Raw genomic sequence first — 18,669 nt, forward strand, 5'->3', positions numbered from 1 at the left:
ACTGATGGGATGTGTAGCGTTGCACCGCAGGGCGTTGGGGCAGGAAGCGGAATGACCCGCACCCTTCCGTCCCCTTCCCACAACCCACGGTGCCAAAATGGGATGAGATGCTCTGTGGGATAGTTTCCCACAATGCACCACTCCCAACAGCGCTGCAAATGCTGCAAATGTGGCCACACTGTAGCACTGGTAGCTGTCAGTGTGGCCACACTCCAGCGCTGTCCCTACACAGCTGTATGAAGACAGCTGTAACTCCCAGTGCTGCACACCTCCAAGTGTAGCCAAGCCCTGTGTAAGAATTTGTCCACATTATTTAGCACACTGTGGTGCAGTAAGTCATGATACTCAAAGCTAAAAGTACGAGCAGGCAGGCCGGCCATGGAAAAACAGCACATGGCAACAGTGCACACTTTGCCTGCTGCAAAGCAGTCACCCTTGTCAGTATGGAGAGGAGATGTGATAGGGGGAGACAGGGTTGAGAGTTTCCCAGGAAAAACTAGTTTAGATAGGGCATTGGTAAATACCGGTTTAAACTGGGAAAAATAATTTTATTATAAGAATAGACTAATGAATGTTACTGAAAAATATTTAGGAATTTGACAGTAGTTTTTCTGTAATATGGTTTGTTTAATTTTAAACAAAGCTAATAAAATTACACAAAATATAGCCTCAGTGTAGTGCTCTGTGTTATTGCCTTGGCAATTTGAAAGAGAAACTACTGAATCTGGAAATTCCCCTTCTTTGTTTAGCAATGAAAATTAGATGTTTGTTTAGCGAAGAAGGGGAATCCCTAGATTCAGAAGTTTCATATTTGAGGTAAACTGCTGAACTAACCATCCAGGCCAGTACTTTGCCTCTTGCTCTGGAGTGGCTGGCTGGAGAGCAACTGCTGTAGCTGAACTCTTGAGTGCAGTAACTTAAGTAAAAATATTTCAACATGCGCAAAGGTGGAAGACCACTTGACCCGATCCATGGTTATTTTGAGAAAGTTCATAAAGATGGCAAAGAGTCTTTTGAAGCAGAAATTGTGAAGCAAAAGGGAGTGGGAAGGCAGACCCTTCAAGGAAACATTTTTCAAAATGCAGTGGAAAGAACAAAGACACTGGAATCACTGACTTTGGCTAAACATATGTGAAGATTTGAATCAGATTCTGAGGTTGAACGTACTGGTAAAACTGCATTGCCATAGCCAAATACATCTCAACAAACCCCGATCCAAGTCGGCATTCCAAAGGGACACATTAACAATTGCTGTTGCATGCAAAATATGGTTGGAGCTAATGATAAAAGACAATTACTCCAGTGCACATTTGGCCAACCGCCTTCATCTGAAATATGCAGGAAAGAAATTGTTAGTTGAATAAGAAGAAATTGCTGGGCACTGGATGCTCAGCAAAAATCTCAACTTTCTTCCATATTTTCTTGCATTTAAAGTAGAGGAAGCTCTGTATCCAAAAATCAGCATTTTTCATCTTTTTTCAAGGAAAAACTTTCCCCTGAAACATGGTAGAAAAATCTGAAGAATGCTGATATTCCATCTGACTGAATGGAATTTGTGGTGCAATTGCAGTGTCCAGCAAGCACTGAATGAATCTTTTCAAACTTTGGATATGTAAATTCAGAACTGAGGAATAGGCCCCATCTCTCCACTACCTCAGAGTTGGTCTTCTGCTACAAAATGCTGCATGGCCAAATGGACCTGGACCAGTTGTCTGCAGCTCTGTGCGCTTCTGATTGCGTTGCTTAATGCTTCAAGTCTACAGCTCTACGTTATTGTTGTTTTAACGTCATCGAATATTTTCAACTTTTGTTTATGTAATATAGAAAACTGAAATATGTCAACATATATAACCTTCTTCAAGAAAGTACCTAACCAAAATGTATGCAGACTTTCTGATCAGTATTAATTACAAATCTCAGAATTACACCCACTGCAGTTTTACTTTTTATTTGTGCAACCCTATATTAATCTCTGAATCTACTGCCTCATGTAACCACAGTTTGAATATGTAACTAAAACTAAGTGTAATGTGGTATGCTTAATGAAACCATTTTTAAAATAGAAAATGCCTAGCTAGTTATTCCCAGGGAGGTAAAAACCAGGATTTTATCTGGTAAAACCCAGCCCTGGTAGGAACTATGATATATCCCCATTGGGAGAGTACCAGGGCAGCACCTGCTGTTGTAGCCCATGCATTACAATTATTGCTGCAGAACATTTGCACTTTTTGTTCGGCGTTTGTACACTGCCTAGCACTGGGGGCCCTGGTCCATGATTTGGGCTCCTAAGTGCTATGGTAATACTACCTCTACTAATGCTTTGTGGCCTAGGTGGAAAAATCAGTTTCCCAAGTTTTCATGAAGATTCTCTGCAAAGCCTCTGGGCATTTGATTCTGCATAAGGAATTTGCTATCTTTTCAGAAAGACATAATGTTTTGAGAGATTGTTGTAGACAAGTGACTATTATTTGAGAGATTGTTATGGACAGGTGACTACAGAGAGGAAAATGCTTTTTCAAAATCTAATTCTGTTCTCTTGTTGAGTTTTAATGCTTTTTAAAATCATTTTTTCTGACCGAAAAATGATTAAATATCTGAATAAAGGTGCTTTGTTGGCTTGAGGGAGAAAAATATAGCTAACATTTTTGATGTGACTCGCTGAAAGAAATGTGAGCTGTCCCTGTTGCTCTAAAAGCGTGATTGACAAACCCAGGATCAAGCAGTGTTCTGACCTCACCAGTTTTGCTAGTGCACTTTCGAAGTAAATACAAATCTGCACTTTACAGTGTTTGCCAAGCATTGGAGAAGGACACAGTTATTAGGCCAAAGAGCCAGGTTAGAAAGTTTTTACTAGGGGACTGCTAACAGTGGAAGTAACCAGAAAGTTTGGTAGCTATAAAGCAGTAACTGGCAGAAAAGAAAAAACTCACAATCCCAAAAGCATGTGTTTTATGTTTCTTCCTTATTCAGGGCATAACACTGGCGGAGTTCAACAGATTATCTTTTGATATGATTTTGATGAGTCCTCCATGTCAGCCATTTACAAGGTATGTATAACAAATATTCCAGTTCACGAGAAAAATGCAGTAACTATGAATGTTTTGTTCTGTTGAAAAAATTTTCAAGATCCATACATTTCGTGGTTCATATCTGTGTATATTTTCCCACGTATCTTCTGCTATACCTATTTCTGTGTTGGTATTGGAGATGACAGATCTTTACTGGATAAGAAGTAGGCCTGCTAGGATGTACGTTTGATTAATTCCAAATAACAGTCAGGTTTCAATAGATAAACAATAATTACTTCAACTCTGTAACAAATGACATTGCCAGGTTCTAATACTTTTACACTTTTGTTGAGTAGTCCCTTACTGCTACAGTAAAAGTGGTGATGGGCCAGTCATACTTTCATAGTTCAGTCAAAATCACTGAAGCTTGATGTACTACTTATTTTGCATCCTGTACATGATCTGTGAAAGTGAAACTTTGTGATTTTTTTTTTTTTTTTTTGCCTGCGTTACCTCCCTTTGCTTGTCAATGGTTAGAATCTGATCTCTCTCAATCCAGACTAACTCCAGACAAACTACTAGAATTACTCCAGGGTTGTACTGGAGTGGCCAAGAGTACAATCTTCCCTTGTATACGCATTGACTTTGCAGACATACTTTAAATGGTAATGGCTTATTCTGCAATGAATACTATGATTTAACAGGGAATAAGTGGATCAGAATCAGGGTCTAGATAGAGTTTATATAAAGTCACAAGGATTTTGAAACCTATTTCTGCGTGGGTGTTTGAGATGACAGATCTTTACTGGATACGAAGTAGACCTGCTAGGATGTATGTTTATTTGATTAATTCCAAGTAACAGTCAATTTTCAATAGATGAACAATAGTTGCTAGGGCTGTCTATTAATAGCAGTTAACTCACGTGATTAACTCAAAAAATTAATCATGATTAATCACAGTTTTAATTGCATTGTTAATAAATTTCATTTGGTATTCTATTGTTTAACCATTTTTTGGATGTTTTTCTACACTTTCAAATATATTGATTTTAGTTACAACACAGAATACAAAGTATATAGTGCTCACTTTATATTATATTGCACTGTAAAAAATTATAAACAAAAGAAATAGTATTTTTCAGTTCATCTCATACAAGTACCATAATGCTATCTCTTGAACTTTAGAGTCTAGAAGTTCACTCGGTCCTACTTTTTATTTAGTCAATCGCTAAGACAAACAAGTTTGTTTACATTTATAGGAGCTAATGCTACCTGCTTCCTATTTACAATGTCACCTGAAAGTGAGAACAGGCATGTGCATGGCACTTTTGTAACCAGCATTGCAAGGTATTTACGTGCCAGATATGCTAAACATTCACATGTCCCTTAATGCTTTGGCCACCATTCCAGAGGACATGCTTCCATACTGATGATGCTCATTAAAAAAAAAAAAAAAGTATTAATTAAATTTTGACTGAACTTCTTGGGGGAGAATAGTATGTCTCCAGATTCTGCATTCGCCATATATTTCATTTATAGCAGCCTCAGATGTGACCCAGTTCATGTTCGTTTAAGAAACCTTTCACTGCAGATTTGGCAAAACGCAAAGAAATGGTACCAATGTGAGATTTCTAGAAAATAGCTACAGCACATCAACCGGAAGGTTTGGAGTCAACAGTGCCTTCCAAAAACTGTGAGGACGGAGATGGATGGAACGTGCCTTCAGACATCTTAAATAGACAAAACTCAGACTGCAACAAGTTACAGAACCACGAACCCAAAAAGAAACACATCTACTTTACAGCCAAAATGCTCTGAAATAACTGTAGGTCAACTTTACTTAATTCTGGGTCACCTGAGAACGAAAATGATGCTTAAATTGTTGATTGGCCTAGTCTAGCTGTTGGGCTCCAGAACTACAGCAGTGGAAGCAGTCTCTCTGAGCAGACTATGTCGGGTTGCCGCTGTTCTCTCCGTGACCATTCAAAAGGATCGTTGTTCCCGTTCTTCTTCAATGGAAGTGGTCTATGTAGCCCCTGCACAACAAGACCTCGATTGTCCATGTGATGGCAACCCTCAGCAATCGTTCACGATCCAGATGAGTGGAGATGTTCATTGCTTCATTAAACGAGTCTTCAAAAGTTCTTTTTTGCTGACTATAATGGACAACGAATATTTGCCTATCAGTGCCAGTTGAGAATCCATGCCGGCAGTACATATACATATAGCACAGCATGAAACAACTTTTGATGTGCAATAAACTCGCGACTACACATACAAAGTGGCACTAGTGTGCGCATCTGGCTCTCCTTTGCTTCGTCTTTGTCTCGGTCTGCACAGACTGGATACACAAAGTACTGCTTTTTCTCTTGTGAAGGATAGTCGTGCAATGTATGATCTCCCTACTATATCAAGAAAATTGGCACTCCGAACAGGTCATATGGAGTCCATGGGAGGAAAGGTTTAGTCATCCACTCATATGTTGAATCGAAGAGAGTTTTTACCGTTATCCCACCCTTTACATCAAGCTGGGTCTGATTGACGAACTTAGTTCAAGGCCATTGTACAAAACACAAGCAGCTTTCAAGTACCTCCGTGGACAAATTTCCAAGGTAGTAGAGCTAAGATAAAGGAATGTGTCTTTGTTGGTCCTCAGATTCGTGAAGCTACTTCGAGATGTGCCAGGTTGACCATGACCACTGCGATGGCAAGGAGACGGGCATGGAAAGCCTTGCAGTATAGAGTGGCAATAATTTCTCGGGAAACAACAAGGCAACTAAGGTTGTGGTGGAAAACCTCCTCAAGGGCTATACAAAACGCCGTTCTGCTTTACATGATCACTAAAGCTACATTTTTGCACTCTCATTAGATTTTTTTTCCTCAGCGAACATGCGGAGCAGTGAGCGACGAGAACCAGGGCGGAGGCAAATTTCACCAGGACATTGCTACAATGGAGAACATCGTTCATCGGCAAATGTTAGCCCAACTCAATGCTTGCAGGACTATTGCTGCTCGACAGTACAAGAGTGCTCCTATTTAAATGAAGTACCAAGACAACAGCCTGAAAAAGCGCCGACAGTAGACACTGAGGGTAGGAGTAAACTATGTATCAGTAATAGTTGTTTGCCTTTTGATTTCATAATACATTTTATCTATTATATTCCCTTGTCTCTGCTGATTTTTTAAAGATATTACATAAACAGGATCAGGTGATATATATACATATACAGACATCATAAACCACATGAAAAGACCGTAGGTTTACAATTATGGTGTAAAACTCTACTATTCTATACAATATACATAGAAGAAAAATGTAAAAACCTTAAATATCTTAGAAACAGTAGCCAATCAGTTGTTTTAATTGTCATATTTGAATTCAGCACATCAAAATACATAATAAATACCACATTTTATCTCTGAAGCAGACGACTTCTCAAAAATTGTAGACCAGTGAAATTAACCTTCTGCTGGTGGCTGCTGACTCAGATGATAAAAGTGAACATGCATTGGTCTGCACTGCTTTGGATCATTATTGAGCAAACTTCATCATCAGAATGGACTCGTCCTCTGGAATGGTGGTTGAAGATGAACAGACATATGAATCTTGATATCTGGCATGTAAATATCTTGCAGTGCCGGCTACGACAGTGCCATGCGAACGTCTGTTGTTACTTTTAGGTAACATTATAAACAATAAGCAGGCAGCATTATCTCCTGCAAATGTAAACAAACTCATTTGTTTGAGCGATTGACTGAACAAGAAGTAGGACTGAGTGGACTTGTAGGCTCTAAAGTTTTACTTTGTTTTATTTTTAAATGCAATTTTTTTTGTACATAATTCTACATTTGTAAGTTTGACTTCCATCTTAAAGAGATTGCACTACACTACTTATATGAGGGGAATTGAAATATACTATTCAGAGTCGTCTCCAGGCACCAGCCCAGCAAGCAGCTGCTTGGGGCGGCCAACGGTGAGGGGCGGCACGTTGGGCTCTTCAGCGACAATTTGGCAGCAGGTCCCTCACTCCTTCTCGGAGTGAAGGACCAGCCGCTGAATTGCCGACGAAGACTGAAGTGGCGGCGGTAGAGATGCAGATTGCGATCGTGGCTTTTTTTTTTTCTTTTTGCTGCTTGGGGCAGCAAAAACCCTGGAGCTGGCCCTGATACTATTTCTGGTTTTTTTACAGCATAAATATTTGTAATAAAAATAACTATAATGTGAACTCTGTATACTTTGTATTCTGCATGGTAATTGAAATCAATACATTTGCAAATGTAGAAAAACATCTCAAAATATTTAAATAACTGGTATTCTATTATTGTTTAACAGTGCGATTAATTGCAATTAATTTTTTTGATCACAATTTTTTTTTAATTGCTTACCCACCTTAGTAATTACTTTAAGTCTATAACAAATCACATGGCCAGGTTATAATAATCTTACTCTTGTTGATAGTCCCTTGCTCCGTGAACAGTCCCACTGATGTTGTTGGAACTATTCGTGAAGTAAGGTGCTACTCAACATGATTAAGAGTATCAGAATCTGGCCCTCTGCTCACACCAATAACTTCAATTTAAAAAAAGATTAGGCTCTTTAAGAATGTGTTTTTGATTCAAAACAATGCATGGAGAGGGTTGGTGGGTTTTTTGTTTTTTTTTCCAAATCTACTGTTTTGATTACATACTGATAAAACAGTGCTATGTAAAATTAATTGGGAAAAGAAAAATACCAAAATGCTTGCACCTACATGTTGTTGTTTTTCCTTTTTAAATAAGCCAATAAAAATACATGGTCTGGGCGCAGAACCACTTAGCCCAGTGAGTAGTCCCATTTAAGTGTATGGATTTACTCACATAAGTAAGATTATGCACGTGGGGCTGGATCCTGGAAATTGCTGAGAACTCTGGGCCCATTCCAGCAGAGCACTTAAAAATGTGATTAACATTAAGCATGTTAGTAGTCTCATGTGCTTAGGGTTAAGCACATTCAGGTGCTTTGATGGATTGGGCCAGAGAGCTTAGCATTTTACAGGATTCAGCCCAAGGTTAGATATTTACAGGATTGGGTCCTCTGTGATTCTTAATCTCTAACCTCTTTGTGATTGAGTCTGGGAGTCAATATTCAGTCCTTAGAGCGCTGAAAAAGGCCCTGATCCTGCAAGTGGATCCATGTGTGGAGACACTGGTGCCTGTGCAGAATCCCTTGTGTGAGCAGGACCTAAGTGAAGAGTTTTAAGTGTTCTGTTTTAAAAACAAATATCTAAGATGACAAGCTGATAATTGTGTTCTATTTTTTATCCTCCTTTAGAATTGGCCTGCAAGGTGATGTATCTGATCCAAGGACAAACAGTTTTCTTTACATCCTTGATATTCTCCCAAGGTATAAACTGATCTTCTAGCTCAGCCATTTAAACTTTTGAAGTTACTAGGTCGGTATAATAATGTACCAAGGGAAGCCATCCATACTGATTTCAAAGTATGATAGTATAATGCCACTGTATTCATCCACTTGTTTTCATATAATCTTTTGTTGTTTGTAAATTCTAGTTTCTTGCTAACACTAATAACTTACAGCTTATTGTTTTGATTTCCATGTTTGGTTTTCATGTCTTGCACAGGTCCGTTAAAACTCTAGATGCACCATAAAGAGTAGAGGCAGAATATTGTTTCGAATCCAGTGGCAAAATTGACTTGACTTAGGAGCAGGGTTGGGTCCTATGGTCCTTGTTAGTGGGTGTTGTATAAATATCAAGACCAGTACATCTGAAATAGCAAGGTGAAAAAGATTTCAGGTTCCACCTTTTGAACTGATTTTGGTTTAAACACTATTTCTGATATTATTAGCACCACTGTTTGTATATCTTAGGGCAGAGATTGTGCCTTCTTCTCTGTTTGGGATGCAACCAGCTTATTGTGGTTTGTAACGTTAATAAATCATTATCATACTATGGAGTTATCTGAGCCCTGCTTCTTTGTTAGTGTTCCTCTACCATCCCTTCACAGTACTTGGTTCAAAACCAATTAATGATAGCAACAATTACGACTACTGTTCATATGTGGCACATACTAACAAAAATGTTTGCTGCTCGCATAAATGCAGATCAATTCAAAATCTTGCTCACAGTCTATTTTGGGCAATGGTGACTATTTCTGTGAGAGCCTTCTCATGCAGTGAGAGAATAGAGCTGGTCTAGGTGTTACCACTGGAGAAATCCCTGCTCCTGGATTAGGCACTGGTTGGCATCAATCTGCGCATTTGGGTTTGCTGCTGTGAAATTAGCTAATCATCAATCATTCCTTGGATATCCTACTTACGCTGGAAGTTGAGATCAGGCTGCCAGCTTCCTGCTCTTCAATTCTTTCCCTCAGGGGATCAGGCCACCTTTTGCTTTTCTTCAAATTTTTGCTATATGAACAGGGAACTTGGGCCATCGGCAGCCTTCCTCTAAAATACCTTGTTATCTTTGGAAGATCTTTTCTTCATCTTTCTTCCTGAGCTATTGGTGGCAAGGGGAGGGAGGTGGTGCCAAGAATCCTGGCTCCAGCCAAACTATCTCTTGTGTCCAAGCTGTTATCTCTGTGGGTTATCTGCATGTGTGACTGGGTGCATAACAGCAGTAGTGTCATTTTATTTTTGTTTTTGCACATGGTGACACTGTGTCACTTTGCCTAGGGCTGAATTCACGTGTCCTGTTGTGTATATGCAGTGCTGCATCGGCTTTGATGGAATCTAGCACAACGTGCTATCGTCAGTTTAAACCCCAAGCAAGGCTTATGTAAACTGATCTATCTAACTTCTATGGTCTCCAGAATTTTATTTTCTGAGCACCTCACAATCTTTAGTGTATTTCTCCTCACAACACCCTTGTGAGACGGTGTAGTGCCATTGTCCCCATTTTACAGATGCGGAATTTAAGCACAGAGACTATGTGACTTTCCCAGGGTCATACAGGAAGTCTGTGGCAGAGCAGGAAATAGAAGCTAGGTTGCCCAAGGCATAGGCTAGAAACTTAACCACTGGATCATCCTTCTTCTCCATAAGAAGGATGATAGAAGATGTATTTTCATAATTCTGGGTAACAAGCAACAAGCCTGGACTCCCCACCCTTGCCTTTCAGTGAAGGCATAAATCTAGCATGAAGCTCACATCCGCTGAATAACTGAGCACTTTGGTTCACTAGCTATTTGAATTATAGTGGGAAGATCAGCACCAAAATACTAAATGTTCTTGGAGCCCAACAGTGTAACGTTAATGTAATTCTCAAATAAATTGATGATCTTCTGAGTCTTATCTTCACAAGTCTCGCATGCTACGTATGCTAAAAATAGATTTATTACCGTTGTACTACAGTAGAAATGAAAGCCCCCACCTGAGTGGGGTAAGTACTGTAGAGACATAGTAAGAGAGTTCCTGCCCCAAAGAGCTTATGATCAAAATAGTTAAGGCAGACAAATGACAAGTAAAAGGAAGTTTGATTATTTCCCCCATTTTATGAATAAGGAACTGAAGAACTGGGAAATTAAGTAACTGGCCCAAAGTCACGAAGAAAACGAGTGGCTGAGCCAGGATCCTAACCCACATCTCTTGAAGCCCAGTCCTGCGCCTTAATTGCAGTTAATTGCATCCTTCCTCTGTGTTGAATTTGTTTTAAAAAACAAGTCTGTGAGTTAATAGTTTATTAGACTCCTTCTAAGCTCATCCATAGATCGCCACACATTTTAGAAGGGAATGTCAGTACCATTATCCCTATTTTACAGATGGGGAACTGAGACACAAGAAGGGGGGCAGCTCTTCTTCAGAGACAGTTTTTTGCTTTCAAAGTGGAAATGGCGCATTCTGATTGCTGCGTGGTTAGGCGGAGAAGATAGAACCTTTCTTTTTCACAGATACAAGACATAAGACTGTGGCACATGTGACCCTTATCGTGATAGAACAAAAGTTGGGCTTGGCTGGGAGAATTTATCTTTGTGTCCCAGGAGATGCTGCTAATCTTCCTTGGGCAGATTGTCAAAGTGAAGCTGGAATTACTGCAGACAGATCATAAAAAGGCCGGGTAGCCATTACGGCAGAGTTCCCCAGCTCTGGGGGATCGTGTTTTGCTGAGATAGTGTGCATGTGTTTTTTTGGAAATGACATCTTTGCCAGAGACCAGACATGAAAAATTCCAGCCCAAATGGAAAAACGTTCAGTAAAGTTTTTAGTGAATATAGTGTAGGAGTTACTGTTTTGTATCTTTAATTGTAATATCCTGCACAAATTCCATGCACAGTATTGTAAAGTAATTGCAACTTCCTTTCCTGTTTTTACCTTTTTTCCAATCTTTTATAGAGGAATACAGGTGAAGTGGGGCTGGAGGGGACTCGGGGGGGGGGGGGTGGCTAACACTTGAAGGTACGGAAAGAGAGAACTGGGAGAAATTCTGGATCCGGGAGGCCCTAGAGTCTTCAGCTGGTGGATGTGGAGTCTGGACACAGAGGGCATGTCTACACTGCAGTAAAAGACCCATAGCCAGTCAGCATGGGTTAGCTGGCTCAGGCTGAGGGGCTATAAAATTGCAATGTAAATGTTCTGGCTCCTTTTGCATTCATGAAGGGTGGAGCCCAGTTATGTTGGCTGGAGACGCTGGGAGATAGTTTGTCACCTGAAGCAACTTTAGATGAGGGTTTTAGCCTGTTAAAGTTTAGGCTCTAAGAAAGGGGTTATACTTTTTGCTTTCTTGAGTATTTTTACTATAACTGTATCTCAGTGCTGGGGTTTTATAAGATCTGATCCTAAGTTACACCAGTCAAGCTGGTGCATTCTGTTCCCTTAGAGATCGCAAACCTGACCATTTCTAGAGTGACCAGTGGTGGGCTGGATACTACAGGGGAATGCTTTCAGAGAGGCTTGTGGGCTGGGGCGCACCTTTTGTTAACCTGCAAGGCAAAGTAGGAGCTGAGAGAAGATTCTTAGGTGGCTACCAGACTGATGGTTTCAGGGTGCTGACATCCAGTTAAGCACCGGCAAGTTGCTCTCTTGCTGAGGCAGGAGGGTAACAAGGTGACTCGAGTCCTGGACACCTGAAGAAAATGTCACACCTCCTCTATCGTTATTGTATTTGCCATCAGAGTTTAGGAGTATATCATGATTCAGTTGTTTTGTGTATTGAGGCTTCCTTTGTAACCTTCCTGATCATGTTTGGAACAATCCATATTACTGGCAGAAGCTCTGTGGAGCTCATATGTGTGACTCACGAATCAGCCAAAGAAGAATGCTCCAGAAAAAAATGAGGAGCCCCCTCCTCCAGAGACTAAGCCTGCTGCCTATGCAATGAGCTTGGTTCCAGACTGAGCACCTGCATGGCATTGATGCCACTGGACTTCAGACTAGCCCCACTGACACCATATTTAAAGTAAATTTCCACAAAAGCTAATTAGACACAACAGAAAATGTCAGAAAGCAAAACTCTCTGAAAACATAGTGTGTACTAAAACGAAGCACTGGGTCTAATCCTACTTTCACTAGAATTAACAGTTTTGACACTCATTTCATTGGGAGCAGGGTCAGGCCCATTTTGTCACAAGTGTTCCACACACTGGATGAGTGGTAGGGTTTTTTTGTTTGTTTTTTCTTCTCATCATATACCATACAGACCTCTAACTTACAACCTTATGAATGAGAATGATGCTTTGGTAAATGAATAAAGGTCAGTGTTTTCAGTGGTAGGTACCTAAATCCTTAACTAGCACCTAAGCAAAAGTGGCCTGATTTTCAGAAGCACAGAGGTACTGCAATTTTTATTAACTTCATTGAGAATTACGTGTGCTCAGCACCTCTGAAGGTCAGACCATTTTTGTTTAGCTGGCTAAAGTTAGCCACCTAAATTTGGCAACTTTCACCTAAATCTTTCTTATTGCTAAATAAGTCTGTGCTGTTCTCATAGACTCAAAGACTTTAAGCTCAGAAGGGACCATTATGATCATCTAGTCTGACCTCCTGCACAATGCAGGCCACAGAACTCACCCACCCACTCCTGTAACAAACTCCTAACCTATGTCTGAGTTATTGAAGTCCTCAAATCATGGTTTAATGTAACATGGTTTTGATATAATATGGTTTACATCTTACTAAACTACATTGACTTTTCTTGTAGGCTTCAGAGGCTACCAAAATATATACTTTTAGAAAATGTGAAAGGATTTGAAACGTCTTCTGCCAGGTATGGTATGATCATTTTTAATTCGGAACAGTATTAGGTAAAGGGCAGGGACACATAATTTATTTTTTTGGAAGTTAGATTAAAAGAGGAGTGGAGTAAAGTGGTGCATTTATCAGTTTCAGGTTAAAAATAGTATTTTAATTTTACAATGAAATTTTTAGGGCTTGGGGGACTTTATTTATTTAGTTATTGATTTCTCCAAACCAACAAAATAATTTAAAATATGTTGCTAGCTGGTAGAAGTTGATGTGAATTTTCATCTGTATTTTCAAAAAACAATATTATCGTACAAGACAGGGTGTGAGGGTAGGTCTCACAGCTTTTACTGGAGTTTCTTTCTAGTGGTTATAATAGAGGGGCAAGGGCTAGCCGAAAGCCTTGTATTCATACCCCGCTTGACTGAGTGCTGGCACTGAGAATTTGGTGTGACCTCGTCAGCAAACTGTGCAGGCAATTAGTAGGCTGCTAACCTGAAGAAGTTTTGGAAATCTTCATTCGCCTTTCATTTCGAAGTTTAGGCTATGGCTACACTACAGCTTAAGTCAACGTAAGGTATGTCACTTGGGGTGTGAATTAGCCACCCTCCTGAGCAACATAACTTAGCCAACTTAAGTGCCAATGTGGACAGCACTATGTCAGCGGGAGAGGTTCTCCTGCCGACATAGCTACCACCACTCGTGGGGGCTTGAGTAATTAAGCCCATAGGAAAGCTCTCTCCTGTCAGCATAGAGCAGTGATTCTCAAACTTTATACTGGTGACCCCTTTCACACAGCAAGCCTCTGAGTGTGATCCCCCTTATCAATTAAAAACACTTTTAAATATATTTAACACTATTATAAATGCTGGAGGTGAAGCGGGGTTTCAGGTGGAGGCTGACAGCTTACGACCCCCCCCCCCGGTAAGAACCTTGTGACCCCCTGAGGGGTCCTGACCCCCAGTTTAAGAACCCCTGAGAGTGACTACACAGAGAGCTGACAGCAGCACAGCTGCACCGCTGTATGATTTCTAATGTAGCCGTAGCCTTAGCAATTGGGAGGTAGAGACTGGAGTTTAACCCAAAAATGGAAAACTAAAGCCTACCCACTGCTGTGCCAGGTAGGAGAGAGGCTGTAGGGATCCCCTTTTGCCTAATCCCTCCTCCCCCTATGCAAACAATAGGGCAGGATCTTTCCATAGATAAAAGCAGTAGGAGAGAGAGGAAGCTGCTTAATGTGCCAACCTGCACATCACCAAATCCCTTCATGAACACTGTTTGCCAATTAGGGGACATTTCCAGCTCCCTGTTGGCTACTAGATGCACTGCTTCTGCTTGCAAGAGCTGTGAACTGGGCCCATGCATGTCCCTAGCCTATATTGTGGGATCCTGTCCTGTAAATGCAATGATCTGTGTGTCAGAAAACACACCAGACAACATTCCTCTTTTCCCTTGTGGCCCCTGCCAGGCTAGGATTTAGATCATAGTCCTTACTTTCAATGCGGATCCAGCCTGCTGTTAGGCTGCAGAATATAGTATACCCGGTATCAGACACTATCCTTAGTAAGCAACCTTCCATTTTAATAGTCTCCTCAAAATATATGGAGTACATTTTTATTAGAAATCCCCTATGCTAAGCAACCAATTGTTGTGAATCCCCTACTTCAAACAGTCTTTCCTTTATTGTACTGGGGTAGTACTTAAATAAATAAGCTTAGTCGTAAACATAGGGAGATACTGAGATATTAACTCAAGAATAGTTAAGTGGGAGTTTTAATATCCTACTTCTAATCCAGTGCTTGTAAATAATTGTGTAATCCACACCTAATGAGAATGTGTCTCCTACTGACTAGACAACATGTTGGAAGTACTTTTGAATGACCAGATACTTTCTTTGGAGGATGTTTGCTCCCAAGTAGTTGTGGTGTTTCCATGAAAGTCTTTTGTAATTGCTCCTTGCTCAGCTAGTGCAACACTCTACTTTGTGTTCTCTCCTGAAACGTAAATGTATGACCATAGTTGGATGTCTACAAAGCTGTGTTTGAGTATTTTAATGTGTATGCTGACTGTCCTAGTGACTGCAGTATTGCCTGTAATGGATCTTTATTTAAGAAAAGAAAAGAGGTGAACAGAGAGTATAGTGCACCCTGTGTCCAATTGCATGGGACAAGTAATTGGCTTTATTTTTTTTCATTATTAGAGACAAACTTGTAGAAACTCTAAAGAAGTGTGGATTTAAATACCAAGAATTTCTCTTGTCTCCAACATGTGTGAGTAGTAAGATTATTATAATTCATCCAGCTGTACTGAAGAGTAAATGGGATATTTGGAAAAAATGTCACATATTGGAAGAAAGGGTGATGTCCAATTTTGTGGACATTCATATGGATTGGTGGTGCCATCTGACTTAGCTTTGAGTTAAGTCGGGATATTTACATATTCATTCTGCTTATCACTGCTTGATCGGCCAATGGATATTGTTTAAATCTGTAAATTTGCCTTCTCCAAGACGTGCAGGATCAAGCCATTACTGTGTTACATGTAAATCTCTGTATCTTTGAGATACAGGGTCATCCTTCATTGTGACATGTCTTATCTAATTTCCTTGTTCCAGTGATTAAACATCTCCTTTTGCTTCTTCATTGTGACAGATAATGGTCACGATGTTTGCCCTAAAAATTGTAGTTAGACATTTGTTTCTCTCTGACTTCCCACCTTACATAAAACGGTTGTTTAACTTTTCTATTGATTTTCAGACAACAATCAGAAACCTGATAAAAATGATGTATTTCTCTTGCTTGAGAAAAATTAGGTAGGGAAGGTGTGATCAGAGGCACAATAAATCTGTGGGAGGTGAGGGCACTCACCATACTGCAAATGGATGGAAAGATCTAAGTTGTACAGTGCATGAAAATTGCCTGTACTACAGATCCTTAACTACAAACTAATGATGTAGACATTTTTTCATGGGCACATTTTAAAACACTATTTTATGCCAGTTGAAAATAGCCTTAGTCTAGGGTAAGGTTGGTTAATGTTAACCACTTTGAAGTGCTAAATATTGTATTAATACAAAAAGTGGTAACTTGATCTTTTTGTGACAGTGCAGATTGGTTTGATTCTCGGTACCATGTGGTCTGATTGTTTTATGGGGTTTTGTTTACAGCTTGGCATTCCCAATTCCAGGCTGCGATATTTTCTGATTGCAAAGCTTCAGTCAGAGTTATTTTCCTTTCAAGCTCCTGGTCAGGTGAGATTCATTGCTCTTCCTTGACTACTCTTTGTTTCAAGGAGACTGAGGGCTAGATCTTCATCTGTGCAAAGCTTATGCTCAGCTGCAGAGTGTGTGTGTAAGTAAAATGGCTGTAAGCCACCTTTTTTTGCTGATTCTGGTCTCATTGGGGATTGAAATGGCTCCCACTGGGTTAGATTGTTTAAAGTAGTTCTTGGGAACAATTTTGCTGACTCAGAAGAGACCGACATGCTGGACGCTCTGGCACTACCCTCCCTGCCCACCAGAACATTTTCTTGGAAGGGTGGAGGGTGCAGTAATTCCCACGAGGACCCTTAGAGATAGAAAATGGGAGATCACCCAGTGCCCCTTGAAGATCTTCATAGAGGAGGAAGTGGCAACAAAGCCCCAGACTTCCCGAAGAGAGTGAAGAAGATGAACTGCTAGCCAGTGCCCAGAAGAGATTGAAAGATAATGGTGAATTCCAAGCCTATTGAGATGGACATAGGCATGTGTGGGAGGAGGTGTGAAACTCCCTCGAGGTTCACAAACATTTCAGCAACTCTGGTCTGAGTCTCAGGTTACTAGCCAAGCCCCTAACCAAGCACCTTTCACCTGGTCCTAGCTTTCTTTATGATAGTTTCACACAACCCTTTCTTCCCCTGCTTATGGAAGTGGAATGGCAAGATCCATATTCCTTAAAATGGCTGCATACATGTACAGAGCATGTACAAGTTAGCACTTCCTAATGCCAGAATCCTTTCAGAATCTTGATAGACGAAAAGGAAGAATCAAATCTTATTTTATACTGGACAGCTCTGTATGGCTTCCCAAACATTGCTACATGGACTTCTCTTGGCAGTTGACTATTACAATACTAAATACAGTATTTCAATCATTTGCATATTTTGTTCCATGGTAGATATTGGAAAATTTCCCAGACCAGGAGCCAAAAGCTTCAGTGAAGCACAGAGTCGCTGCAAGCTTGGAAAAAGAGAGCGGCTTCATGCCACCCAAAGAGGAGTACATTGATCCAAACTCTGGTTCTGATGGTGGCAGTGGACAGTGTTTGCAGAAGGAAGCATTTGTTTTTAAACTCGAAACAGTGAAAGAAATGGAACAGAAGTGGAACCAGGACAGTAATCTCTCTATTCAAATGCTAAAAGACTTCCTTGAAGAGGATGGAGAAGAAATGAGTCAGTACTTGTTGCCACCAAAGGCCTTACTGCGCTATGCTTTTCTCTTAGACATTGTGACACCCAGCTGCAGGAGATCCACATGCTTCACAAAAGGGTAAGTTTCCAGGAGAGTCCGCTGTGGGACTTTATCCAGACATGTTAAATGCAAACTTTGCAGTCATATTAAAAACCAAAAGCAGCGTTCCATCAAAAAGCAAGACATTACTGCAACACATTTCTCTTTATTGCATGCTTTCTGATTCAACAGAATGAGCATGAGAATCGCTCTAGCAGAACATCATATGCCCTGCACACACAAGCACTCACAAAGACGATGACATTTGTTTGGTGACCTTCAGAGAAGCTTAATTACCCCTGACAGAAACATTCTTTCAGTAGACTGGTGGAAAACTAATGCACTGATTAATTTCTTTATATTACTTATACATAATGCTTTGTAACTTTAGTAACAGCTCCTTTCCTCATTAAAACTGTCACTAATGTACATTTAATTGATGTTGTAAACCATGGGGCGAAATCCTCAGCTGGTGCAAGTGGCTGCGCTGAAGGCAATGGAGTTTTGTCTGTTCACACCACCTAGGGATCTGGCCTTACATTCCTTATTTACAACAATTAGTTACATTTTTAATGAAGAAATGCACAAATGAAAGCTCATTCAGTTAAATATCTGTTATTCACTGGTCTAGAAGCTTCCTAATTTGTACTCTGCATTTCTAAGGCACGCTCTTGCAAAGTGCCGAGTGTTCTCAATTCCCATTGACATTAGAGCTAGTTGGGAATTTTTTGATGAAAAGTTGTTGGTTTTTTGGGTCAGAAAACAGGTGACAATTTCATTGATTCATTGAAACTAAGACTTTTCACAAAAAATTTGACTTCTAAAGTAAACATGTCTGGTTCTCTAGTTCAACACAATGTTTCATAAACTAACCATTATTTATTTTAAAAATGTTTTTACTTTATAAATTAAAGTGAAATGTTTTGAAATTATCAAAACAAAATGTTGCAGTTCATCCAAACTATTTTTTCCCCCCTAGACTTTCAGTTTGTGAACAT

At 40.1% G+C, this 18,669-nt stretch overlaps 1 protein-coding gene across 4 annotated transcripts in view; it reads left to right on the forward strand.

Annotated features, from left to right (window-relative positions):
- The window catches only part of TRDMT1 (tRNA aspartic acid methyltransferase 1), a 45,247-nt gene that overhangs the window by 17,314 nt on the left and 9,264 nt on the right, over positions 1-18,669 (forward strand). For 3 of the 4 annotated variants that reach the window (XM_075062313.1, XM_075062314.1, XM_075062315.1), the window contains 6 exons: positions 2,971-3,047; positions 8,320-8,391; positions 13,145-13,210; positions 15,386-15,455; positions 16,352-16,435; positions 17,340-17,710. In XM_075062313.1, coding sequence (XP_074918414.1) covers positions 2,971-3,047; positions 8,320-8,391; positions 13,145-13,210; positions 15,386-15,455; positions 16,352-16,435; positions 17,340-17,710 — 740 coding nt within the window. Of the gene's footprint in view, positions 1-1,513; positions 2,490-2,970; positions 3,048-8,319; positions 8,392-13,144; positions 13,211-15,385; positions 15,456-16,351; positions 16,436-17,339; positions 17,711-18,669 lie in introns of those variants that run through there. The other variant, XM_032788263.2, reaches the window with a different exon arrangement.

The sequence above is a fragment of the Chelonoidis abingdonii genome, chromosome 2, assembly GCF_003597395.2.
Source record: "Chelonoidis abingdonii isolate Lonesome George chromosome 2, CheloAbing_2.0, whole genome shotgun sequence".
Classification (NCBI taxonomy): Eukaryota; Metazoa; Chordata; order Testudines; family Testudinidae; genus Chelonoidis; species Chelonoidis abingdonii.